Raw genomic sequence first — 24,866 nt, forward strand, 5'->3', positions numbered from 1 at the left:
CGCGGAGGTTTCTGGGATTGCAATGGCGAACCGGACGGTGAAGGATGCGCACAGCATCCATGGGACTAATCCACAGTATCTGATCGAGAAAATCATTCGCACTCGCATCTATGAGTCTAAGTACTGGAAGGAAGAATGTTTTGGGCTTACAGGTACAGAATAGTGAAAGGTCAAACAATAAGAGCCGAGTAATGATTGTAGCAGATGTGTGGTTGGGCCGCTATCTCTTCGCATTTACTGAGGGGCAAAATTCGTCGTTTGTGTACATTGGAAACTTTAAAAAAATCTTGCAGATTTTTTTTTTACCTTCTGTTTGATTCAGTTTATGGGTATATAAAACTTAGACGAGCGTTAGATAATGAAGAAGGTTGTCCAAGGTTACAACAGGATATAGATCAAATGGGAGAGTGGTCCAAGGAATTGCAAAGGATTTTTACTGAGACAAAGGGTTTTGGGGAAAGATAAATCAGGGCAGAACATACACCGTGAATGGCAGCGCCCTGAGAGTGTTGTAGAACAGAGGAATTGAAGGGTACAGATACATAGTTCATTGAAAGTGGTGATAGGTCGATAGGGCAGTGAAGATGTTAAATGGCATGTTTGTCTTCATTGGCATGGCAGAGTTGGAACGTCATCTTGCAGTTGCACACATGACGATGTAATGAGGATAATTCTGATCGGCATGTTGCAAGAAGGGTTGAGTAAACCAGAGAGGGTGCACAAGGGTGTTGGGACTGGATGGCTTGAATTATGAGGACAGACTGGTAGACTAGATTGTTTTCCTGTAGTGAGGAAGGATGCAGAAGGACCTGGAAATTTAACGTGGATGATCATAAGTTTTTCCCCCAGGATAGAATGACTAAAACTAATGGGCATAATTTTAAGATGAGAGGGTAAAGCTTTTAAGGGGATCTGAGGGGCATGTTTTTCATAGTGATGGTGGTGAGTGCACAGAACAAGCTGCCAGAGGAAAAGGCAGGAACAATTAAAATGTTCAAAAAACATTTGGACAGTTACATGAATGGAAATGGTCTCTGGCCAAAAATCTGGAGATATTTTGTATGTGAATCATGTACTTGATCATTTCTAACCAAATAGCTGAGCTAACACCATGGATAATTTGACATGTTCTTCCTCTTTTTAAACTGATAATGAAATCCTCAAACACACATTTTATGTCTTAATTTTTTGCTTTTTGCTTTATCAAAGGCCTGCTTACTTTTTTTCCTCCAATATCTGCTCTTCTGTTATTTACCCTTCCATTGTTAGGATTGTTAACCACGATTGCTTATATTGGTATATTTACTTTTTGCCCACCTATATTACTTCAGCTGCCTGCTTTTGTTTCTACAAGTCCTTTTACTGAATTTTTGCCTCTCTTTGTGACTTCCTTCCTTTGACCCCTCCTGAACATGCAGTCATGTATGTTGACAACCATTTCTACCTCACTACCTTGCTTGACCTCTAATCTGTCTCTAATTTGGTAGATTGCTTTACAAGCATCCAGTTAGCATGGGTTCCCTCTGACTAAAGATTAGAAAGACCAAAACTGTCGTTTTTGCTTCTTTTCATGTATTCCATTCCCTAATCACTGATGCCATCTTGCTCTCTGTCATTTGTCTGAAACAGAATCACATTGTTTGCTGCCCTGGCATTGTACTTTCTGCTGAAGTAAATTCTATAAGACTATTTGCCTCCTGCTTCATAATATTCACATATTCTGGCCTTCACTCATCCACATCTGAAATCAGCATACTTTTGGAATGAGTTGATAAACAGTGCTGTCGTGGCTGGTCTTTTTTATTTCGACCTGAGATGATGCAAAGCTCTGGTGCCCTTGTACTTGCATTGAATCTCATTCATCCAACACTCCATTGCTTCTTAACCTTGTAGCTCCCAGCACTTGATCCTAATGTGGTTTCATCCATTTCAATCTTTCTGATATCCTTCATTCCAAATGGCTCTTTGTTATATTCGATCCTTGTACCAATTAGAATCATAGAACATTACAGCACAGAAACGGGCCCTTTCGACCTTTCTGTCCCTCTGACCTTCACCCAGTCCTCCATACCTCTCCCATCATATACCCGTCTAAATTCTTCTTAAATTTTAAAATTTTAAATTTTAAAACCACTCTCTGCTGAAGTTCCCCCTCATGTTCCCTCTAAACCTTTCACCCTTAACCTATGTTCTCTGGTTTGTATCTCATCTACCCTCAATGGAAAAAGCCTATCTACATTTACTCTGTCTATCCCCTCTGTCAAATTTCCCCTCATTCTTCTACCCTCGAGGGAATAAAGTCCTAACCTGTTTAACCTTTCCCTGTAACTTATTTCCTGAGTCTGGGCAACATTCTAATACTGCACTCTTTCTATCTTATTGATATCTTTCCAGTAGTTAGGTGCCCAAAACTGCACACAATACTCCAAATGGCCTCACCAATGTCTTGTAAAATTTTACCATAATATCCCAACTCCTATACTGAATACTTTGATTTATGAAGGCCAATATGCCAAAAGCTTTCCTTAGAACCCTATTTACCTCTGACGCCACTTTTGGGAAATTGTTTTCACTGCTTGTTTTCCTTACTTTCTTGACTCTGCCAGTGTCCTGAGTGAAGACTGATGAAAAATAGCTATTTAAGATCTCCCCATCTCTTTTGACTCTGTATATAGGATTTTAAAGGGGATCAATTTTGTCCCTTAATATACCTGTAGAAACCCTTAGGATTTTCCTTCACACTGTCTTTCAAAGCAACCTCATGTCTTCTTTTCGCCTTCTTGATTTCTTTCTTGAGGTTTTTCTCGCACTTTTTATACGCCTCAAGTACCTCATTAGCTTCATGTTGCCTATACCTGCTTTACACCTCTCTTCTTCTGAACCAGATTCCCAATATTCCTCAAAAACCAAGGTTCCATATGCCTGCTAACTTTGCCTTTAATCCTGACTGGAACACACAAACTCTGTACTCTCAAAATTTCACCTTTGAAAGTCCTCCACTTACCTCGCACATCCTTGTCCAAAAACAATTTATCCCAATCCAAGCATTCTAGATCTTTTCTCCTTTCCTGAACATTAGTCTTTCTCCAATTTAGAATCTCAACTCGAGACCTAGACCTATGCTTCTCCATAATTAACTTGAAACTAATGGCATTATGGTCACTGGACTCAAAATGCTCCCCTACATACACCTATGTCTTATTCCCTAATATTGCACTGTCTCTCATTGGTACCTCTAGATATTGATTGAGTAAACTTTCCTGAACACATTTGACAAACTCCAAGCCATCCAGCCCTTTTACAAAATGTCTGTTATCTCTCTACAAATTTGCTCCTCTGAGTCGCATTGACTATTGAGCAGTCAATGAGTGTAGTCATACCTCTCCCATTCCTCAGCTCCACCCATATAGCCTCAGTAGACAAGCCCTCTGGTCTGTCCTGTCTGAGCACAGGTGTGATATTTTCCCTGATGAGTAATGCCACTCCTCACCCTTTCATCCCCCCCACACCCCCCCCCCCCCACCATTCTAACATGTCTAAAGCAACGGAAGCCTGGAACATTGAGCTGCCAGTCCTGCACCTCCTGCCGGGCAAGATATGAAGATAAAAACAGAAGCCCGGCACCATCACAAGATTGCACCAGGGTAATACTCAAGCGGCCTGGAGTGCGTTGTTGCCAGGGTGGTTGACCAGTCGAGGCATGCGTGGTGCGTCGCGGGTCCGAGATTTACTGGAAAGAGTCTGGGCCGTTGGTGACGCTGGCCGGCAAAAGGCCGAACATGTCGGCTCGGAGTTGGTCGACATGAAGACACGGAGCAAAGTCAGGAAACCATTGATGGGACTGAAGGAACAGGAAGGAAAAGTTCCTGTACAAATTGAAAAGCTGGAAGAGGAAACATTGATTACTGGTGAATTGAGTGAAGGTAGGCCTCAAGGAGAGACAAGTAAATCTACTTTTGATGCTGTGTTTACAATTTTGGAATCTATAGCTCATCAGATGGGCAATATGTCAACACAAATGTCTACTCCGATTGACCAGGGATTTATGAAGATCACTGAGAAAATGAATAATATCAGTGAGGAGGTTACTACTGTTAAGAGAGACATTTCTGTTGTTAAAGGTGATGTTAACAGATGTTTGAATATGGTGGATACAGAGCAAGATAATTTTAAGAAAATGAAAGGTGCCTTTCAAGATTGCAGAAAACAAGTGGAATGTAATATAGAAAAAATAGAAAAAGTGGAAGATTCCTTTGTCGGATGGGAAATTCAGAAGAAGGACATTGAAGAAAATAGACTCTTTGGAAAATCAAAGTCATCGGAATAATGTTAAAATAGTGGGAATTCCAGAGGGAATTGAGGGTTCAGACCCATTAAGATTTTTTAAAAAGTGGATTCCTGAAGCATTAGGATCTGAATTTTTTCAGGAAGGTTTGGAATTAGACAGGGCACATAGAGCTTTGAGGAGTAAACCATGCCCAGGTCATCCTCCAAGAGCACTGTTGATACGCTGTTTGCGGTATCAAAATAGGAAGACTATTTTCCGGGTTGTGGTTCAAAATGCGCATAGATATCAATCTCCGTTGATGGTTCAGGGTAATAAAGTATTCTTTTACCCAGATTTAAGCCAGGAAATTATTAAGAGGCGTAAAGAATTTACTTCTGCTAAAGAAGTGCTGTGGAGGAAGGGATACAAGTTTTCTTTTTGGTATCCTGCAGTTCTGAAGATTTTTTTATGGCGACTTTCAATCACAGTTTTTTGAGAATGATCATGATGCTTTAATTTTTGCTAACTCTTTGCCAGACAGGGCTACTGAAAGGCATTCTCTCCTAAGAGGAAGATATCTGATAAGAAAAATGGAAATGGGAATGGAAAGGCAGATATGTCAGAAAGCCTGATTGACATTGATAATCTGCATATTTTTGATGTTTTTTTATTTCAGATTTCCTGTTTTGGCAGTAACTTGCTTGTGTGGTTACTGTGTTAGGTCGACTGCTTCTCTTGCTGGAATCCTGTCAAGTTCAGTGTAAAATGTTTATAAATAATTGATATTGACAGAATTGAATTTCACAGAAGTTTGCTCAGTGCTGTGGAGACATAGTAACAAATTTCTTTTTACTTAGCGGAATTGGTTGTGGATAAAGCAATGGAACTGAAATATATTGGTGGTGTTTATGGTGGGAATATTAAGCCTTCCCCATTCCTTTGCCTGACTCTCAAGATGCTCCAAATTCAGCCTGAAAAGGACATAATTGTTGAATTTATAAAGAATGAAGATTTTAAGTAAGTATGATTTTCATTTAATTGTAATGTTTTTAAACACTTGTACAATTGTAATTCAGCTCGCATAATGGTGATATGCTATTAACATAATTAACCTGCTGCAAAATGTACTTATAGAGATATAGGGGTTAAGAAAATTGTGCTCAGCTGTAGTGTCATTCTGAGTTGATTATTTCTTGAAGGTTTTGTATGAAGAACACGAGTTTGAGTGGGAAAGCTCTGCTTGTGGATTTGTTCTCAATATAAGAGAAGATTGAAAACTTTAATGCTTTTTTTTTGGTCACATGGCACATTGCCTCAAAAATAGAAAGAAAAACTGTGGGGGGAAAAGTGAAATACTTATTTTTCAGTTATCCCACAGTAAAGCATAACTGTCAACTTCGTGAGTTAGAGCCTTATGTATAATGTTTTCTCAAGTTCTGTTGTGCATTGTTTCCGAGGTTTGTTAATAAAGCCACATGTTTTTTAATATACAAAATACATTAATTGGTTTTCATTCTAGGTATGTTAGACTGCTGGGGGCACTGTACATGCGGCTAACAGGCTCTGCTATCGATTGTTATAAATATCTGGAGCCACTTTATAATGATTATCGGAAAGTGAAGAGACAAAAAAGGGATGGAGGTAAAATAAATCTAGTAATCTAAGTAAAAGTAATGATGTTCTCAATAATTGTACTTTGGGGAAAAAATCTATATTAGACCATTGTTCGTTGATCACTAAGATGCAAACATAATTCACTATCACGGTATCTTAATGCTGTGTCAATTTTTAACTCTCTATTTACAAGTATTTTCTGTTATGTCATGATTTTCCATGTATTCAAGGTAAATTATTGCAATCATCTACATGAACCTTAATGCACAAACAATTCCAGATATTTTTAATTATGTTTGATCCTGCAGTAAGATTATTTGCATGCTTAATGCTTTACAAGCAATAGGGTGTTGAAAATTAGTAGTTATTCCAATCAAATCAGATACTATTTATTATCATGAAATAAAACAGAAATTTAATATTACACAAAATTGCCTTTAGTCTGCCACAGGCAGTCAAAGATTCACCATTAGTTGCCCCAGTGACCCTTTCAGTCAAAGAGCAGTAAAAGAGAGTTCCTACCACCCCCCCCCCCCCCCACCCCGTCACCAAGCATCCATGGATTCGCCTCCAGCGCTTCCATAGCCTCTACAGCCACTGTTCAAACCATCAGCAGCCTGAGCCCAGATCCAAACCTCTGACACGATGAGGAAGCCCTCCGCGCCCATGGCCTTCACGAGCCCTTGCCCTCAGCAGCCTCTCTAGTCTCGCCTCTGATACCTGGTTCTCATGAGCCAGTCTCTCAACAGCCTGCAGCCTGTGTCGTTCCTCACCCATGAATCTAACAGCACAGGCTGTGTATGCCCTTCAGCTGCAGAACCTCTCGCTGGTCCGTGGTCACCGTGATCATCTCTTCTGCTTCTCGTTCTCTAGGACTGAGCGGTGAGACCCTATGGGGGAGTGCTCTCTCTCCGCTCCCTTCTCTCCCCAGGTCCGCAGCAGCACTGCCATTTATTTTGTAGTAGTAGTTATGAAATTGCCTTGAACATGTTAGAATCTAAATCTCAAAACAGAAAATTTATGACAGAAGATGCCATGTGGTGTGACTGACAAGTACACATTTTAAATACTGTAAGGGCTTTTGCCTCTACTGCTCTTGAGGTAGTGAGTTCCTGACTTCTACCCCCTCTATTTGAAAAAAATCCTCATCTTCCTAATTTTTCTATTAATTTCATTTTGTGTCCCTACTTTTTGACCAATCTACTAAGGGAAATTGGTTGTTTGTTGTTATTTGTTATCTAGGGCCCTCATAGAGATCTCAGACAAAAATAAAACTTTGCTTATCTGTTATTTTCTTATAATTAAAATTTTCCTTATTTTTGGTTACTGAAACTGTACAGATGCTTTTTTAATTACTGTAATTTTTCAAATCAGTTGGTGAGTTTTCAAAACAAAGTAGGACTAATTAGTGTGTTTATCTTTATGTCAGGGCAATGTGCTGTACAATGTGTTTTATTCTTGTATGCATTACTTCTGCATTATTTAAACTGATACTATTATGTTTTTCTTCAAGAGTTTGAACTAATTCATGTTGATGAATTTATGGATGAATTACTCCATGAAGAGCGAGTTTGTGATATAATTTTGCCCAGACTTCAGGTATAAATTATTTTATTTTGTCACATTAAACCATACTTAACATAAAGACATGAAAAGATTAATTCTTCTACATCCTGAGTGTCCAACATTCTCTTTTGCCCAGCCTCTCAACTTTTCTGAAAAGTTATGGATTACAAATGTCAGGTGAGATGAGAGATGGTTAGGTGATGACCTCTGCAACCATCTATGATTAAATAGCTTGTCAACATTCTCTCCCAATGCTTTCAGTGGGGAGTGGGGATGCGAGTAGGACAAAACATTACCACACATGGGATCTAAGAGTTAGCACTTTCAAACAAAAGAGGAAACTTGAGTTTTGTTTGATGTCCCTGTAACTGGAGATTAGAGGGCAGTGAAGCATTTTTTCCCATCACTTCTTAGAACCAAAACTACTTCTCCGTCTTGAAAAATTCTGTTAGGATTAATATTCCATCTCTGATTTATAGTAAAATTGACTTCTTTTAAAAAAATTACTAATTTGCAGATTTAACTACTACTGTTGTGATTTTTAATCCCTTCACAAACTCTGCTTCATTGATGTACTTTTGAGATGTATTAGACTGTTCTACAAACCCAGCCTCCTGTTCCATGTCGAGCCATATTTCTGACCAAGTGTTCTATCCCCATCAAGGTATCAAATTAGAGCCAAAATGCATTTGATTTACTTTTGTTTAGTACACTGAGGGGGATATTCTATATATTTATTCATCTTGTTATATAGCAAAGTAAACCTTTAATATATGGTTATTTTGTGATTATAGCTATGAGAAGCTCAATACCAACCAGGATAAAGCAGACTCTCATTTGGGAATCTATAGTGTTCATTTCCTTTTTCTCCAATGCAGCATGACAGTCGTGCTTACTATCTGCAAAATTTACTGGTGTTATTTACCAAAGCTTCTTCAACGTTTATTTTCCCAAAGCCAAAAATTCTACCTCCTAGAAAGTCCAGGACAGTGCACATGGGAACACCACCACCTGCAACTTCTCTACTAAGGTCTGCCTTCTTTCACAAACGTGGCTTCCCCTCCGCCACTATCAACTCAGCCCTCACCCACATCTCCTATCTGCCCTGGTCCCCTCTGGCCCCAGATGCAACAAACATAGAATCTCCCTGATCCTCACTGACCACCCACCAACCTCCGCATCTAACACATCATCTGCTGGAATTTCCAGCACTTACTACAGGATCCCACCACCAGACACATTTTTCTCTCTCCTCCCCTCTTGGCCTTCCACAGGGACCGCTCCCTCCGCGATTTCCTCGTGCACTCATCCCTCCCCACCCATTGCCCCCCTGGCACCTTCCCCTGTAGCCACAGGAGGTGCAACACTTGCGGCCACACCTCCTCCCTCACCATGGTCTGGGGCCCCAAACAGGCCTTTCACGTGAAGCAACACTTCACTTGTACATCCAGAGGACTTATTGACTACATCTGGTGCACCCTTAATGGCAACTCTACATCGATAGCATTGGAATTATGCCTGGCTGCACAGTCATGGGTGTATAAAGAGTAGAGCAGAAGGCTAAGCATGCATTCTTGGGGTGTGCCTGTGTTAATGATCAGTAAGGAGGAGATGTTGTTTCCAATTCCTCCAATGAGAAAGTCAAGAATCCAGTTGCAAAGTGGGATACAGAGACCTAGAGTTTGTAGCTTCTTGATCAGCACTGAGGGAATAATGGTATTGAAGGCCAAGCTGTAGTCTATGAAGAGCAGCCTTATGTATGAATCGCTGTTTTTGAGGTGATTCAGAGCTGAATGGAGAGCCAGAGCTATTGTATCTGCCATGGAGTGATTGTGTCGATAGGGGAATTGCAGTGGGTCCAGATCTTTACTTAGGTACATGTTAATTGTGGCCATGACCAGCCACTCAAAACATAATTTAATTGCAGTAGAAGTTAGTGCTACTGGGTGGTCGTCCTTGAGGCAGCCCATGCTACTCTTCTTGGGAACCGGGATGATTGATGCCCTTTTGAAGCTGGAGGGAACCTCTGACTGCCACGATGAGAGGTTGAAAATGTCTGTGAACACTCCTTCTAGTTGGTTGGTGCTGATTTTCTGTACCCTGCCAGGTACACCGTCAGGGCCTGACGCCTTGCGAGGGTTCATCCTCTTGAATGATGTTCTGAGGGCGGCATCAGAATGAGATCACAGAACCGCAGAATGAGCCAGATTTCCTTATTCTGCCTCATTGGTGTAATTGGAGTTGATTGGGTCAAAGAAACTTCATTGAAACAGGCAACAAAATAAATTTTGGCTGTAATTTTATACAGTGAAACAATTCAAAATTAAAAATGGCCTCTTGTACAAGGTATGACTTATTGTGCTGGGGAAAGTAAACTACATTTTCAATTGTATGCCTCCTAAAACTACCAAACAAGAAACTTGGGGTTGAGATTGGCTAGGGGACATTTTTATAACCATATAACAATTACAATATGGAAACAGGCCATATTGGCCCTTCTAGTCTGCACTGATTTAAGTGAAACTTCACTAGTTCCACCTACCTGCTCCTTGCAGAGAAATCTAATGTTTGGGTAATGGCATAACGATATGTGGATTAGATGATCCTTAATGCAGCCTATTTTAGGAACATAGGAAGTAGGAACAGGAGTAGGCCAAAAATGGCCCTTCGAGCCTGCTCCACCATTCAATAAGATCATGGCTGATCTAATTTATGTCCTAACTCCACCTACCTGCTTTCTCCCCTTATCCCCTAATTCCTCTATCATGTAAAAATTTATCTAACCAAATTTTAAATACGTTTAATGAAGCAGCCTCAACCACTTCCCTGGATAGAGAATTCCAAACATCCACTACTCTCTGGGAAAAACTATTTTTTCTCATTTCTGTCCTAAATCTACTCCCCCGAATCTTGAGACCGTGTCCTCTCGTTTTAGTTTCCCCGGCCAGCTCAAAAAACCTTCCTACATCTATCCTATCCATACCCTTCATAATCCTATATGTTTCTATAAGATCTCCTCTTATTCTTCTGAACTCGAGTGAATACAATCCTAGATGATTTAATCTTTCATCATAAGTCAACTCCTTCATCCCAGGGATCAACCTAGTAAACCTCCTCTGGACCGTCTCCAAAGCCAGTATATCCTTCCTCAAATATGGAGACCAGAACTGGACACAGTACTCCAGGTGCGGTCTCACCAGTACCTATACAGTTGCAACATTACCTTCCTACTCTTGAATTCAATTCCTCTAGCGATGAAGGCCCACATTCCATTTGCTTTCTTAATAACCTGCTGCACCTGCAATCTAACTTTTTGCAATTCATGCACAAGCACTCCCAAGTCCCTCTGCACGACAGCATGCTGTAGTTTTTCACCATTTTTTCAATTTACTTGTGAAGAATAACCCTTTGATAAATTTAAATTTGTCACATAATACCTTGGATAGGGAGAAGGGTTCTTCTGTGAGTGACTCTCTAACATTCATATAGCCATATAAATAATGCAATAAGTGAAATTATTCCCATGAACCAGCCCTTGTATATGCTATGAATTGTTCAGCCTAAAAAACTTTCAATATACTTTTATAGTTTTTAATTATTGCGTGCATTTAATCATTTAGAAACGTTTTGTGTTGGAAGAAGCAGAGATGCTGGATACACGAGTCAGTGCACTGGAGGAAGATATGGATGATGTGGACACAAGTGAAGATGAGGATGAGGATGATAAGGTTTGTAATAGACAGATCATCAAATAGTTTCAGCACAGGGGGAAGCTGTTCTGCTTATTGAGATAATACTAATACCATGTAAGAAACCAGTAAGTCCTATGCACCTGCTTCCTACTTGCCCTTTCAGATGCTTACCAACTTCATTATAAATGTTGCAATTAAATCTGATTCAATGACTATCTCTGTAAGTGCATTGCAAGCCCATTTGCTGTTTCAAAAAAGAAATTAGAATGTCCCTTTGCGAGCTATCATCAGTGTATTTTTTTAAAAGATAAAAATGCTGTAAAAATTCTGCAAATCTTGGAAAGAGAAATTGTCAACATTTTGGGTCTGTCTCATTAATCCACCTACACTAGTTAGGCAATTCTTCTGCTACTCACCCTCACTTGTTAGCCAGTCAACCTTCCAATATACTTTTAGGATGTGAAAGGAAATTGAAGCACCTGGGGGAAACTTGCACAGTTATAGGGAGTGTGAGCCAACTCCACACACATAGCCCCTGATATGAGAATTAAACCCAGTTAACCATCGTAATGCAGCAGCATTTCTATCTTTTCTGATGCCCTGTTTGTTCCAAGATATCCAGTCAAGATGGAATCTATTGTGTGGCACCTTATCAATCATCTTTTGGAAGTCTTTGCAGATGCCATCAATAACATTTCCAGCATTTTCCTTGCCTGTTAATTCTCTAAACAACTATATTGAGTTAGGATCATTGTTTCATCAGAAAACATGGGTAATGAATTGTTAATCAATCCACATTTGTCTTTAATTATTGTTTCTGGAACTTTCCTGACCACTAAGGTAAAGTGGTTGTTGTTACCTAGTTTATCCCAACATTTTTTTGAAAAAGGGTGTAATATCAGCAATTGTTCACTCCTCAGGCATCATCCTTTAATTTAGCTTAGGAGGTTATGACCAGGGTGTTTGTAATTTTCTTCTTTGCTCCCCTCAAGGATGCATCCTATTTGGACCAGGTGATATATCCACTTTTAATATACCAAGACTTTCCAGTACCTTCTCTCATCAATTTTGAGCTCATTCAGAATATAATTTACATCTTCCCTTGTTGAGTTTGTAGAAACTCTATTGATAAAGGCAGATGTAGAGTACTTCACCCACGCCACTGCCTCAATGAGTAAGTTTCCTCTATCTATAATGTCTGATGCCCTACCTTTATTGCAATTCATTTCCTATTCACTTGCCGAAACTCTATTAATTACTTGATGTCAGTCTTTTTTTTTCTTGGACTTTCTTTGCCTCTCTCACTTCCTTTATAACTTTTGAACTTTATGTAATTAGCAGGTTCTCACTTGTATTATTCTGGCATCTGGCAAATGCATTTAAAAAAAAAAGCCAGAGCTCTATAGATGAACGTTAAAAAAAAAAGTAATTCATAGAGCTCTGCTTTTAATTTTCCTTATGAGAACACATGTAGGACACAAATATCTGTACGTTGATCAAAATTTTATCTTCCAAGATTTGATTGCAATAGATCTGCTCTCATCATTGAAATTGGCCTGTTTTTATGTTCAAGTGGTTGATATTCTGTATAATTTGCAAACCTTATGCAATACTCACTGTTTCTTGAAAGTTCCCTATTTCTCCACTGATGCACGTTCCATTTGCTGATTTCCCAGCAATGTCACCACCTCTGAGGGATCCAAAACTCTAATCTTAAAAAGTTCTTCTGGACACACATCTGAAATTATGACCTCTCTTTGCTCCTGATGTTATTGTTAGCTTTATATTTAGACAGTTGAGGTCCCCACTTCTTTATGGCTTTTGCAACTTCCCTATAAGTTTACTATTCGTTATGCTTTGTCCCATTTAGCAGCCTGTAGAGCGATCACTTCCATCAATTATTTATTCTGAATTGATACAGACCTCCCTAGGAGTTAGATTTCTAAATAGCAATTCAATTCACTGAAAAATTGGTACAATAAGAGGTGCAGTAAACCCTTAATTTTTGCTGGTGACACAGATGGTAAGAAAAGTTAGAAGCTAGTTAATCTCTTCCCAGAAAGGATGGAATACATGAAAAGGAAATCACATTTAACAAGCTGAAACAAACATAATCTGAATATTATTTTATTCATCCAGCAGTAATTTTTCCAAGATAGAAGAGCACATGCTCAAGGGAGTTTTTCCATAGTTTAAATAACTTGTTTATCTCATTGTCTTTTTCCCCATTAACCTGATCAAATGTTCTGTTCTGTTTTACTGATTTTTCACAAGCCAGTAAATTGCTCCTAGTGTGCAGGTAAGAAGTAGAATCTGGGAGAAGTTGATGGGAATGTGGTGAAAATAAACAGGATTGGTGCGGGATTAGTGTAAGTAGCACTTGGTTGTTGGTGTAGAAAAGGTCTTTTCCTGTGCTACGTGATTCTATCCACACATTGTTCTTGGCATTTCTGTATGAAAGTACTGTAATCTCGATATTAGGCATATTAAAAATTTATTTCTTTGATATCATTCCCTTGATTAAGGAGAAAATGCATGCTGTTATTGGAGTTAATTTTATCAAATTTTTAACCTTCAAGTATGCATTTAGTGCAAACAAACTATACATTTTTAATTTGTGGTTATGAAGTGTTCTGAAAATGGTGAATATGTGTTATACGCTGCAATCTCCAGGGTGACAGAATGCCAACACCAGATCCTCCACGAAGAGGTTACCGAGATCTCGATCGACCTCGTCGATCTCCCTCTCCAAGGTATAGGAGAAGCCGAAGCAAAACACCAAGGCGGTAAGAAACCTGCTTGTGGATTAACTGTCCAATGATGAATCAAGCAAAGAGCTAGAAATTTACGACCATTTCATGTGTGTATGAGGGAGTTGAGAAACAGAAATTGCTGGGAGAACTTGGGGTCAGGTAAAATCTGTGGGTAGAAATGGACAGTCAGTTTTCAGGATCAGGACCCTTTATCAAGACTAAAGTGGGAGGGAAAAATACCAATGATATGAATGGGTGGAAAAAGCTAAGAGGTTATAGAGTATTGGACAGAAGGTGGAAGAGATGGAGAGACTACTGGGAGGGGAAAAGTTGGAAAAGTAAGAATGAGCATTGATAATGGAAATGGTCGAACCAGATAGAGGTGGGGGGAAAAATACATACAACTAGAAAACCTCATGTTCAATGCTGTTGGGTTTAAGGCTTTCCAGGAGGAATGTGTTATTCCTCAATGGATGAGGCCAAGTATAGACATATCTTTGTGGGAATGGTCCAGTGAATTTAAATGGTTGGCTATGGGAGTTCAAGCTTAGACCCACAGACAGAATGCAAGTGTATGGTGATCATTCATCCAATCTATGTTTGGTCTCAATAATTTGAGGAGGCCACACCCGGCTACGTCGATTGCAGTGGATTAGATTGAATGATGTGCTTGTAAAGCTTGGCCTCACTTGGAAGGTCTATTTGTGCCCCTGGATGGTAGTGAGGGGGGCAGATGTAGGGACAAGTTTTACATTTTCTCCAATTACAGTGGGAAATACCTAAAGGGCTGGAAGGGTGGGTGGGTAGGGAAGTGTGGACCAGGGAGCTCTTGAGAAACTGATCCCTGCAAAAAGCAGATAGGGAGGGTGGGGAGGGGTAAGATCAATCTATGGAGAGATTGCACTGATGTTGAAGTGTCGGTGGATAATGTCTGATGGGATCAGAGACTGGTGGGGTGGTATGTGAGGACCAGAGGGACTCTGTCCTTGTTCTGCCTGGGGGAAGTAGGGTGAGGGCAGAATTATGAGTAATGGAGGAAATACAGGTACAGGCTTTATCAATGACAGTTGGGGGAATCCACTATTTAACAAAGATGACAGTTCAGATGTCCTGGAGTGGAGGATGTCATCCTGGGAACAGATTTAGTGGAGACAGAGGAATTGGGAGAAAGAGATTGCATCTGCACATGAGATAGTGTGAGAAGAGGTGTAATCGAGGCAGCAGTGAGAGTCAGGTTGTAATAGATTCCTGAGGTGGAGAGGTGTTCAGGAAGGGAAGAGAGGTATCAGAAACAGTCCAGCTAAATTTAAAGCCATGGTGGAAGTTGGCAGTAAAGTTAATGAAATTGCCAAGTTCTACACAGGTTCAAGAGGTAGTGACACCAATGTCGTCATTGATGCAGCGGAGGAAGAGTTGGTAAGTGGTAACTGCGTACAGTTGGAACAGGGACTGTTGTACATAGCTGATTTAATAATGCAGGCACAGTTGGGGCCATTTGTGTTCCCATGGCTATTCCCTGGATCCATTGGAAATGGGTGGATTTGAAAGAGGTAATGTTAAAGGTAAATACAAGTTCTGCCAAGCAAAGGAGAATTGGAGTAGATCAAGTCAAATCAGCTCTCTGTTATTGGCACATCCATTGCTGACAATGTGTTGGAGGCCAGAGAATTAGAATTCTTCAGATGTGGTCTGGATGTCGGTGGGAAGGGACTGGACAAAGGGGGACAGAATGGTAATGAGGTATGAGGAGATGAGTTTGGTGGTCAGGAGCAGGCAAAAACAATGGGTCTACCATTACCCACCCATTTCATTTCCCTTCACTATTCCCACATGGATTTGTCTGTCTCCATCCTCATCCATTGCCAAGGTGAGGCCAAATGTAAACATGAGTAACAACACATGAGCAGCCTTGAGCCTAATAGAATAAACATTGATTTTTTTTTCTAATTTTAGGTAATATTAGATCTTGTTCCACTCTTTCCATTTCTCTTTTAAATGTACTCATTTTTACTTTTCTTGCTTACTGCCCCCCACAGTGGTCTCTCCATCTCCGTATCTCTGTAATTCTACCACCTTCTGTCCCATACTCTATCACCCCCATGGCCCCTCCCAGCTTCTACTGCCCTTTGTTATAGTTGGCCTTGATAAAAGCTGGATGAGCATTTCTACCATGGAAGTGCTTCCTGACTCACTGGGTTCTTCCAGCAGCTCATTATTTGGAATTATAATTGGATCGAGTATTTCAGGTTTCCCTTGGTTTACTTGTGTTCTTTCTGTGAAATTTGGTTAAATGTAATTGATTCTTCAAGAAATGTGTCTGTTAAAGTCTTTCATTGCTATTATGCTCAATATTAATGTTGGCAAAAAACAGTGATTGAAATCTCAGTGGAGAGCTGAGCTGCTTTGTCAACTAACCGTAGCTCCTTAAGAGAGTGGTTGAGAATGGTGAGGTGTGAATTTGGAGTGTGGGAGAGGGGAGAATAGAGTGCATGGGAGGATTGTCAAGGCAAAAAATTGTGGAAGATGAGAGAGAAAGACCATGAGGCTCCAGAAGAAATGGTGGCAAGAGCCACAGGAAATTCAGGGAACCATTGTTTTGGGTGGGGGGGGAAGGAAGAGAGAGGCCTGAAAGTGTGCATTAAGATTTTATTATCTTTGGTTCCATTTTTTAAATAAAGCAATAGATATTCTTACTTTTTTGCATTTTTGATTAAAATTCTTGGGCTCTGAAGTTTTTCTTGAATTCTAATGAGAAATAATTACCATATGTTTCGGCATATAAGTCGACCCTCTTCCCCCCTTTTCAACCTCATTTTAAGGGTTTTATGTTATATTCCGTGTATACGTCAACTCCAATTTTCTGGCTGCCTGAGGTGCCCCATTGACCGGCATATAAGTTGACCCCCAAAGTTTACGATGCCTGAGATGGGCCTTTGATTAGCGTATACGTCGACACCCATAGATCGTGTGAATTAATCTGCTGGGTGTTGGCTGGAGGTGATTGCTATTATGGAGGGTCCATCGACACAATGAAGCACACAACGAAAATATGAAGCGAGGTTTAAGTTGAAAGTGATAGAAATAGGCCAAGAAAACCAACAACTGAGCTGCTGCAAGAAAATTTGTGTGAGAAGTTGTTAAGTGATTTGAGGAAGAAAGAAGAGACTTTAAGAAACAGACCAAAAAAGCAATGTTCTTCGAGAAAAGGAATCACTCGTTGGCCAGAGTTGGAAAATCACTTTGCATAATGGGTACGTGAAGAGAGGCAAGATTACTATATAGTCACCCGAAATAACCATATAACCATTTACAGAGTGGAAACAGGCCATTTTAACATCTATCCATAGGTACTCTGTACTTTGGATGTGAAATCTCATATTAAAATATTCATGACTCAAGATTTCTCCCACTATCTCAAACTTTCTGCAAATCTTTGTAATCCTTTTTTCTTCACATTAAAATAAGAACATTTGCAGTGCAGTGGGCCAAGTCATACCCAGTCCTCAGTGATGATTTTGAGGCTACTGTAGGCCGGTGCAATTGTTTCATGAACAGGAAAAATATGATATTACACTCAAAAAGCAAAAATCGCACAGAAACTACCAAAAGATCTTGATCATAAAGTTATAAGTTTTCACCAGTTTGCATTGGTAAATATCGTAAACCCCAATAATTTTAACATGATAGGCAATAGAACAGTGGTGTTAACTTTGCAAATCAGAAGTACAGGACATGAAAGGACGTTTACCATGGTGTTATCGTGCATGGCCGACGGGACAAAGTTAAGACCCTTGGTAATCTTAAAATGCAAAATGAAACTGAAAATGAAATTCCCTGGGTATTTTTGTACATTTTCATTAAAAAGGATGGATGAATGAAAATGGTGTAAAACTGTGTTGTACAGGCGGCCAGGCGGTTTACACAAAGAATGGGAGTTTGCTGGTCTGGGATATGTTTTGTTGGCATTTAACTGAAAACACTAAAAGTAGATTAGCACTACATAATACTTGGTGGTAATCCTGGGTGATTTGACGTCTATATTGCAACTTCTCGATGTCTGCTTGAACAAGCCATTCAAAGACGCGAGCAATGGAATACATGGATGTCGAGTGCAGAAAAATCGTTTAAAGAAAGCTGGGCAATGTGTGCTGCATCACTTGATTTAATGTGTAACTTCATGCTCAAGGCATGGGACAAAGTTAAAGTAGAGTTTGCGATAAAATCATTTAAGAGGTGGAGTATCTCTTTTGCAATTGATGGCACGGAAGATGATTTATTGTGGGACCCTGACAACGAAGCTGAAACTGCCTCATCAGGTATAGACTGGGACCCATATGATGGCTGTTTAAACAGTGAGAGTATGGATGTGCTTGCTGCCATCTTTGCTTCAGATGATGATCGTGAGAGTGATTTTGATGGGTTCTAATTGTGTTGTTTTCAATAAAAAATTTCAATGAAAATCTGTTGCAGTCGGGTTTTTTTTTTGTTTTTCAAGGGTCGACTTATGTGCCGAATCGGTTTTTCAAGGGTCGACTTGTATGCCAGATCAGCACAGATTGGATTTTGAGCTCAATTTAAGGTCTCAAAAGTATATCTGGCTTATTTGCCAGACCCCCATGTTTTGAGAGATTTATTTGGGTTTCACAACTCGACTTGTATGTTGAAATATACGGTATTTGAATATCATGTTCTTGTTTAATGCAGTATTTTCAACAATACAACCAGTGATGTATTTTAAGTATAGCTGTAATTGAGATCCATGAGTAGTAATAGCTTATTTCAGCAGTATTGCATTTGAAGTTTTTTTCTCATTTTTATATAGATTTTTTGGACTCACAACCACATAATTGTTTTTGTAATTTATGGACATTTCTTTCCCTTCGAATGCATTTAGCATTTCTGTGGAGAAGTGAAGTACGCTTGTATAACAATAAATTAGCCAAGAAAAATGGTTTTTACAATGTTGTAATTAGCAGTTTGAAATAATGTCAGAATAGTACTTTGTCTATTTAATTTGGTTGATGTTAAAGGGAATGTTCAAAAATAATTAGCTTCTCAATTTTTCTATTTGCAGACGAAGTAGGTCTCCCAAGAGAAGAAGGTATGTATTTTAATTTCTTTGTCAGCTTTTATATGCTGGGTACATTTTTAAAAAAGACTTATTTTTTTATTTTACTTTGTTTTACTGAAGCCCGTCACCACGTCGTGAAAGACATCGCAGCAAAAGTCCCAGGCGTCACCGTAGTCGATCCAGAGACCGTCGTCACCGATCAAGATCCAAATCTCCAGGTACAGTTCTCTGATTGTTTGCAAATCAATATCTTGCTGGTTAAATCTTGAAAATAAATCTGTTCTGTAACTTGTTCATTGGATGAAAATTCATATGCTCTCTCAAATTACTGTTGTGACAAAAACTATAGTTAGTAGCAGTTAGCACAACACTATTATAATCCCACTGACCTGGGTTTAAATCTGACACTGTTTATAAGGAGTTTGTATGTTCTCCCCTTGGCCGCTTGAATTTCCTCTGGGTGCTCTAGTTTCTTCTGTTACTGTGGCACATCTTTAAAATTTAAAACTTCATCTTCTAACCAGAGCAAAGATAGGGTTCCACTTGTCTCCATTATCCACCCCATGATCTTCTATGTTCAACAAATCATCCTCTATGAGTTCCACTACCTGCATGCACCCCTTCCCTTTTAGTATTCCAGCGGCATGGTTTATTTTGCAGGTCCTTGATTCCTCCATCTCCACCCACACTCCTTTTTTTAAAACCTTGTTTTTAACTTTCCCTTCCCATCACTGAGGGATCCAGTCTTTCGGGTGAAGTAGTGATTCACTTTCCATGCTTCTAGTTCAGTGTATTGCACTCAATGCCTCTAGTACGGTTTTGCCTAATTTGAAGGAATCAATCTAGATTGGGTGACCAGAATGCCTCTGTGAAATCTGTAGGAGCAATCCTGAGTTCCCAGTTGTTTGTCACTTTAATTCTGTGTCTCACTTCCACCGATTCAATGTTGTTGACCCACTTCTCTGTATCATAAAGCCCAATGTTCTTTCTTCTTTCTTTGGTTTGGCTTCGCGGACGAAGATTTATGGAGGGGGTAAATGTCCACGTCAGCTGCAGGCTCGTTTGTGGCTGACAAGTCCAATGCGGGACAGGCAGACAAGGTTGCAGGGGAAAATTGGTTGGTTGGGGTTGGGTGTTGGGTTTTTCCTCCTTTGTCTTTTGTCAGCCCAATGTAAACTTGAAGAAACGCATCTACTTTACCATTTCTGCAAATTGTAGCCCACGGTACTAAACTTAACAATTTCAGTTAACCATTCTTTCCAGTTTGGTTCAGGGCTGGCCATTTGTAGTTTGAAACCAGAGAATGTTGGGGGAGTGGGGGGGGGTCCTCTGTGAGTTGTGTGGAGTAAGTGAGGATATTGGGCTAGCTTGGCATTTTGGATTGTAAAACTTTTTTGTTTGGGGAGGTCCTGCAATGATTAATTAGAATTTGAGATATCCTGTAGTGATAGCCAATTTATTTTTTAAGTATATGACAGGGTAAAAAATCAGCATATTCAAGAGAGGGTGGGGGAATTTGTTCTTCCATTGAGCAGGCAGGAGCCATCTATTTTGTAACCATTGTTAGACTGGTTCTTATAACCATATAACCACTTACAGCACAGAACAGGCCAGTTCGGCCCTACTAGTCCATGCCGTAACAAATCCCCACCCTCCTAGTCCCACTGACCAGCACCCGGTCCATACCCCTCCAGTCCTCTCCTATCCATGTAACAATCCAGTCTTTCCTTAAATGTAACCAATGATCCCGCCTCGACCACGTGTGTCGGAAGCTCATTCCACATCCCTACCACCCTTTGCGTAAAGAAATTTCCCCTCATGTTCCCCTTATAATTTTCCCTCTTCAATCTTAAACCTCTAGTTTGCCCTCTAGTTTGAATCTCCCCCACTCTTAATTGAAAAAGCCTATCCACGTTTACTGTCTGTCCCTTTTAAAATCTTAAACACCTCGATCAAGTCCCCTCTCAATCTTCTACGCTCCAGAGAAAAAAGCCCCAGTCTGCACAACCTTTCCCTGTAACTCAAACCTTGAAATCCTGTCAACATTCTCGTGAACCTTTTCTGCACTCTCTCTATTTTGTTTATTTCTTTCCTATAATTTGGTGACCAAAACTGTACACAGTACTCCAAATTTGGCCTCACCAATGCCTTGTACAATTTCATCATAACCTCCCTACTCTTGAATTCAATACTCCGATTTATGAAGGCCAACATTCCAAATGCCTTCTTCACCACACCATCTACCTGAGTATCAGCCTTGAGGGTACTATTTACTACAACTCCTAAATCCCTTTGTTGCTCTACACATCTCAATAGCCCTCCATTTAATGCTGTAGCTATTGTTTGAAACTACACCTGAAGTGCCCAGGTCATTATTATCCTGTAGAAAATTTGAGTTTGTGTTTGGATGAAAAGTTTAAATTGAATGAAATGGAAAAGGTATTAAAATAGATTTTTTTTAAGAGGAAGTAAACTTATGAATATAGAAATGAGGAGGAATGATTGAATAGTTAAACATATCATTGAGATTAAAAGTTTAGTGGTATGGTGCCAAGATAACAATCTCTCACAACGTCAATAATACAAAGGAGATGATCAATGATCAGAAGAGGGGTTGGAGTCCACACCCCCGTCTGCATTAATGGTACTGAAGTTGAGAGTAGATAGCTTCATACTCAGGAAAAACATGACCTGGGACAGACATGTTGATGCACAGGACAAGAAGGTATAACAATACATCTTCTTTCTCAGAAGACTGAGGAGGCTTGGCATGCTCCTTCCTACCCCTGTCATTCAATAACTCCTACAGATGCCCTAGCGAAAGTATTCTTGCTAGATGCATCACAGTATAGTTTGGGAAGTTCTCTGCTCAAAACCCAATGAAGCTTCAAAAGATGGTGAATAAAGCTCAGATCAAACTTCCCTCCTGTTCATGGACATCCAATGCCCATCACACCCAGGCATATTCTCTTCCCTCTTGTTCTTTTGGGGAGAAGGCACAAGAGAGTTAAAGAATGCCTGGTTTCAAGGCAGTTTCTTAACCACAGCCATCAAGTTCCAGAATGAACCCATAATGCTGCCTTGCTTGGTGCTAATTGATCTTTTCATTGCATTCCAACACTTTGTGCTCTCTTTTTACACAGTTGTATGTTAGAAATAATCTGTTAGCCTGCTCATAGAAGAACCTTTCTCACAGTACTGGATATATTAGACACATAAATTTCAAATTTAAAAACCGAATGAAAGAAGGGAAATTTGAAATACCAAACAAATTCAAATAGTTTCAATCTGTGCACAGTATAAACAAAATTGAGAAGCAATTAATAAATTAAAAGTTATTACATCAATAAGTGTTTGGCAAATTTTAAGTATTCTATTTTAAATAATCTTTAAGGGGAGAGCTTGATATGGAAGAACATGCAGGAGGTAGCCTTGCATTTGAGATCAAAGTTCCTAATGAATATGGGTGTGTAGTCATATTAGAGATTAGTAACACAAAGGCTCATATAATCATTACCTTGCAAAAGTGAGATTTTGAATTTGGATGGTTTTAGTAAAATCTTCAGATAAATTGCTGGTAATACTCTTGGGCAGCCATTTTCAATTTTTTTTGTCTATGGCCACTTTAGGACTCTGCTCAAAGTTTATGGGCCTTTCTTCCCTGTGAAGCAGTCACATTCTGTCAGTTTCTTCTGTACTTCTTTCCTATTGACTACACAAAAAAAAACCCAAAAAATATTTTAGGATTTCAGTCCATGTTCCCTGCCTTAAATGTGCTGTGGCCCTAATGAGAATGGCTGCTCCAGGCGATCATCAAACTGTTGATAGATTTAAAAGCTTAACCAATTCAATTGTTCCCTTAACCATTTTAATGCTCTGACTCTGATCAATTTGGTTGATTTTTTAACTGTTCTCCAACATTACTTTGATTTTGCAGTATATAATTTTTGCATAATCTGCAAAGCTTTTTGGAAGAAATTATCTGGTTAAGCTTTGTCATCTAATGTACACCCTCCATCACTGATACTTACCCTTTTCAAACAGGTCATCACAGAAGCCACAGACACAGAAGTCATTCCAAATCACCTGAAAGGTAGCATCAGCTTCAAACAATTTTTTATTATTAATTTGCACTTATCTGCGCATTACTTCTAATCACATTTACAATGTTCTTAGATCAAAAAAGAGTCACAAGAAGAGTCGCAGAGGAAATGAATGAAAGTTCCACAGTCACAAAGAAACATTTCCAGTGAATCACAAGACACATTTGTAGATAAAAACTGCTAGGTTAACATTTTTTTGTTTTTGGTGTTCATTTGTAAAAATTCCATTTGACTTATTGCAGTGCTATGGTAAATATTTTCAAAATTTTTGGAACAGACAGAATATTCACTTTTTTGTGAATAGCAAAAATCTTGATGACTTTTTTTAAAAAAGTGACTTAAATTTTATTCCTGGAATTTAATAATGTTTTGGGTGTTGAAAAAGGAGATATTCATTTTTTTTAAAGCTTGCAAAATGACTTAAATCAGACGATGGTTAGGCAAAGATTCACTTAAGACCTGGTTTATTCTAATTCCGAGTCTGTGATTGTTAACAGTTAAAGTTTATACTATTTTAAGAAGTAAAATACTGTGGAAAATGTTATCGCTGTAATTGTATAACTAAAGCAAATAACCGTTTGTATACACAAGCTATTCACAAAATGTTTGTCCTCATTCTCAAAATGCAAATGAACAATTTAAAAGGGGATGTTGGAAACACTGTGATTCTTAAAACCTTTGATAAGCACATACTTATAAGTATAAGTAATGGGATTATCAATGTTAATTATATATTAAACCTCCTGTTCGGGAGTTAAAGCAAAAACTGTTTTCTGCCTAATAGTGAAAATGTAAGATCTGAGAGCGCAGCTGGTCAAGTAAAGATGTATGATGTATCATGATTCCCTCCTGCCAGGATCCATTTAAAAAAGTTTTAAAATCTGTTAAAAACCTAGACTATTGAAAAAAATACATTAAAAATTTTGTCTCTGACAAGAGAATTCCCGAGATGACTTACACCATAATTTTTGTTTATATAAATTCTGTAAACAACATAGTTGAAATGAATACCTTCATAATTACTTTTACATTAATATCATGAGGTCTCCTTTATGAGTTGACTGTTGTTAACTGTTTTGTATATAAACAATTATTATAAACCATATCTGACTTTAGTTGTGAAAAATGCTTCTGACCACTTCTCTTCATGTATTTAAAGTATAGGGAAATTAAATAACATGTTATCTTTAATGTCAATCATCAAAAATTGGTAAAAAGGGTTTAAATATAAAGCTACTGGGAAGAATAGGAGACTGTTTAATTTGAGGTTCGTGCTAGACCAGAATTTAAACAGTAATGAGTGATCTCAATTAAACCAAATATTAACCTTTGGTAGCATGTTTGTCTTGATTCAACCCCTTGGAGACTTGAGCACATAATGTAATCCTGAACTAAAGAATGGTTAGATGTAAAAGATGCTATGCAGCTGTTTTGGTGCCCTGGACAATGTTGTATTCAACCAACATCAATAAAGTAGCTTTTTTTTACAGTAAATATCAGAAATGTAGTTCATTTAACCATGAAATGTTTTCAGGGTTTTGAAAGATGTACAAGATTGTTTCTTCATAAACTCAGAATTTGTTAAAGATTCAGATTATAGAGAAAAAAGCTGCACCATTCCCTTCTGCAATTACAATGTAAGTCCATTGTTGACAAACTAATCTGGACTACTACTACTAAACTGACAAATTAGAGGTTTTACAAAAACTGAATGTCAGCGAGAAATTAATGTTCTTTCTTTCCCACATATTTTATATTGTAGGCCAGTAAATAATTCCAAATTTAAAATGAGGTTGTGGC

At 38.9% G+C, this 24,866-nt stretch overlaps 1 protein-coding gene across 1 annotated transcript; it reads left to right on the plus strand.

Moving 5' to 3' along the window:
• On the plus strand, positions 1–24,560 carry prpf38a (pre-mRNA processing factor 38A). Its single transcript, XM_069938697.1, has 10 exons — positions 1–152; positions 5,125–5,284; positions 5,787–5,908; positions 7,395–7,480; positions 11,068–11,175; positions 13,813–13,925; positions 18,967–18,993; positions 19,084–19,181; positions 23,008–23,056; positions 23,140–24,560. The coding sequence occupies exons 1-10, from the start codon at positions 23–25 to the stop codon at positions 23,180–23,182; spliced, it is 936 nt and encodes a 311-aa protein (XP_069794798.1). The 5' UTR covers positions 1–22; the 3' UTR covers positions 23,183–24,560.
• The last annotated feature ends 306 nt before the right edge of the window (positions 24,561–24,866 follow it).

Source organism: Narcine bancroftii, chromosome 5 (genome assembly GCF_036971445.1).
Source record: "Narcine bancroftii isolate sNarBan1 chromosome 5, sNarBan1.hap1, whole genome shotgun sequence".
NCBI classification, from domain to species: Eukaryota; Metazoa; Chordata; class Chondrichthyes; order Torpediniformes; family Narcinidae; genus Narcine; species Narcine bancroftii.

Bases quoted from the DNA above. Each gene is read 5' to 3' on its own strand.
- prpf38a (XM_069938697.1), top strand. From the start codon at position 23: ATGGCGAACCGGACGGTGAAGGATGCGCACAGCATCCATGGGACTAAT. The intron at 5,285-5,786 runs GTAAGTATGATT...TTTTCATTCTAG, and splicing joins ATAAAGAATGAAGATTTTAA to GTATGTTAGACTGCTGGGGG. The intron at 19,182-23,007 runs GTACAGTTCTCT...CTTTTCAAACAG, and splicing joins ATCAAGATCCAAATCTCCAG to GTCATCACAGAAGCCACAGA.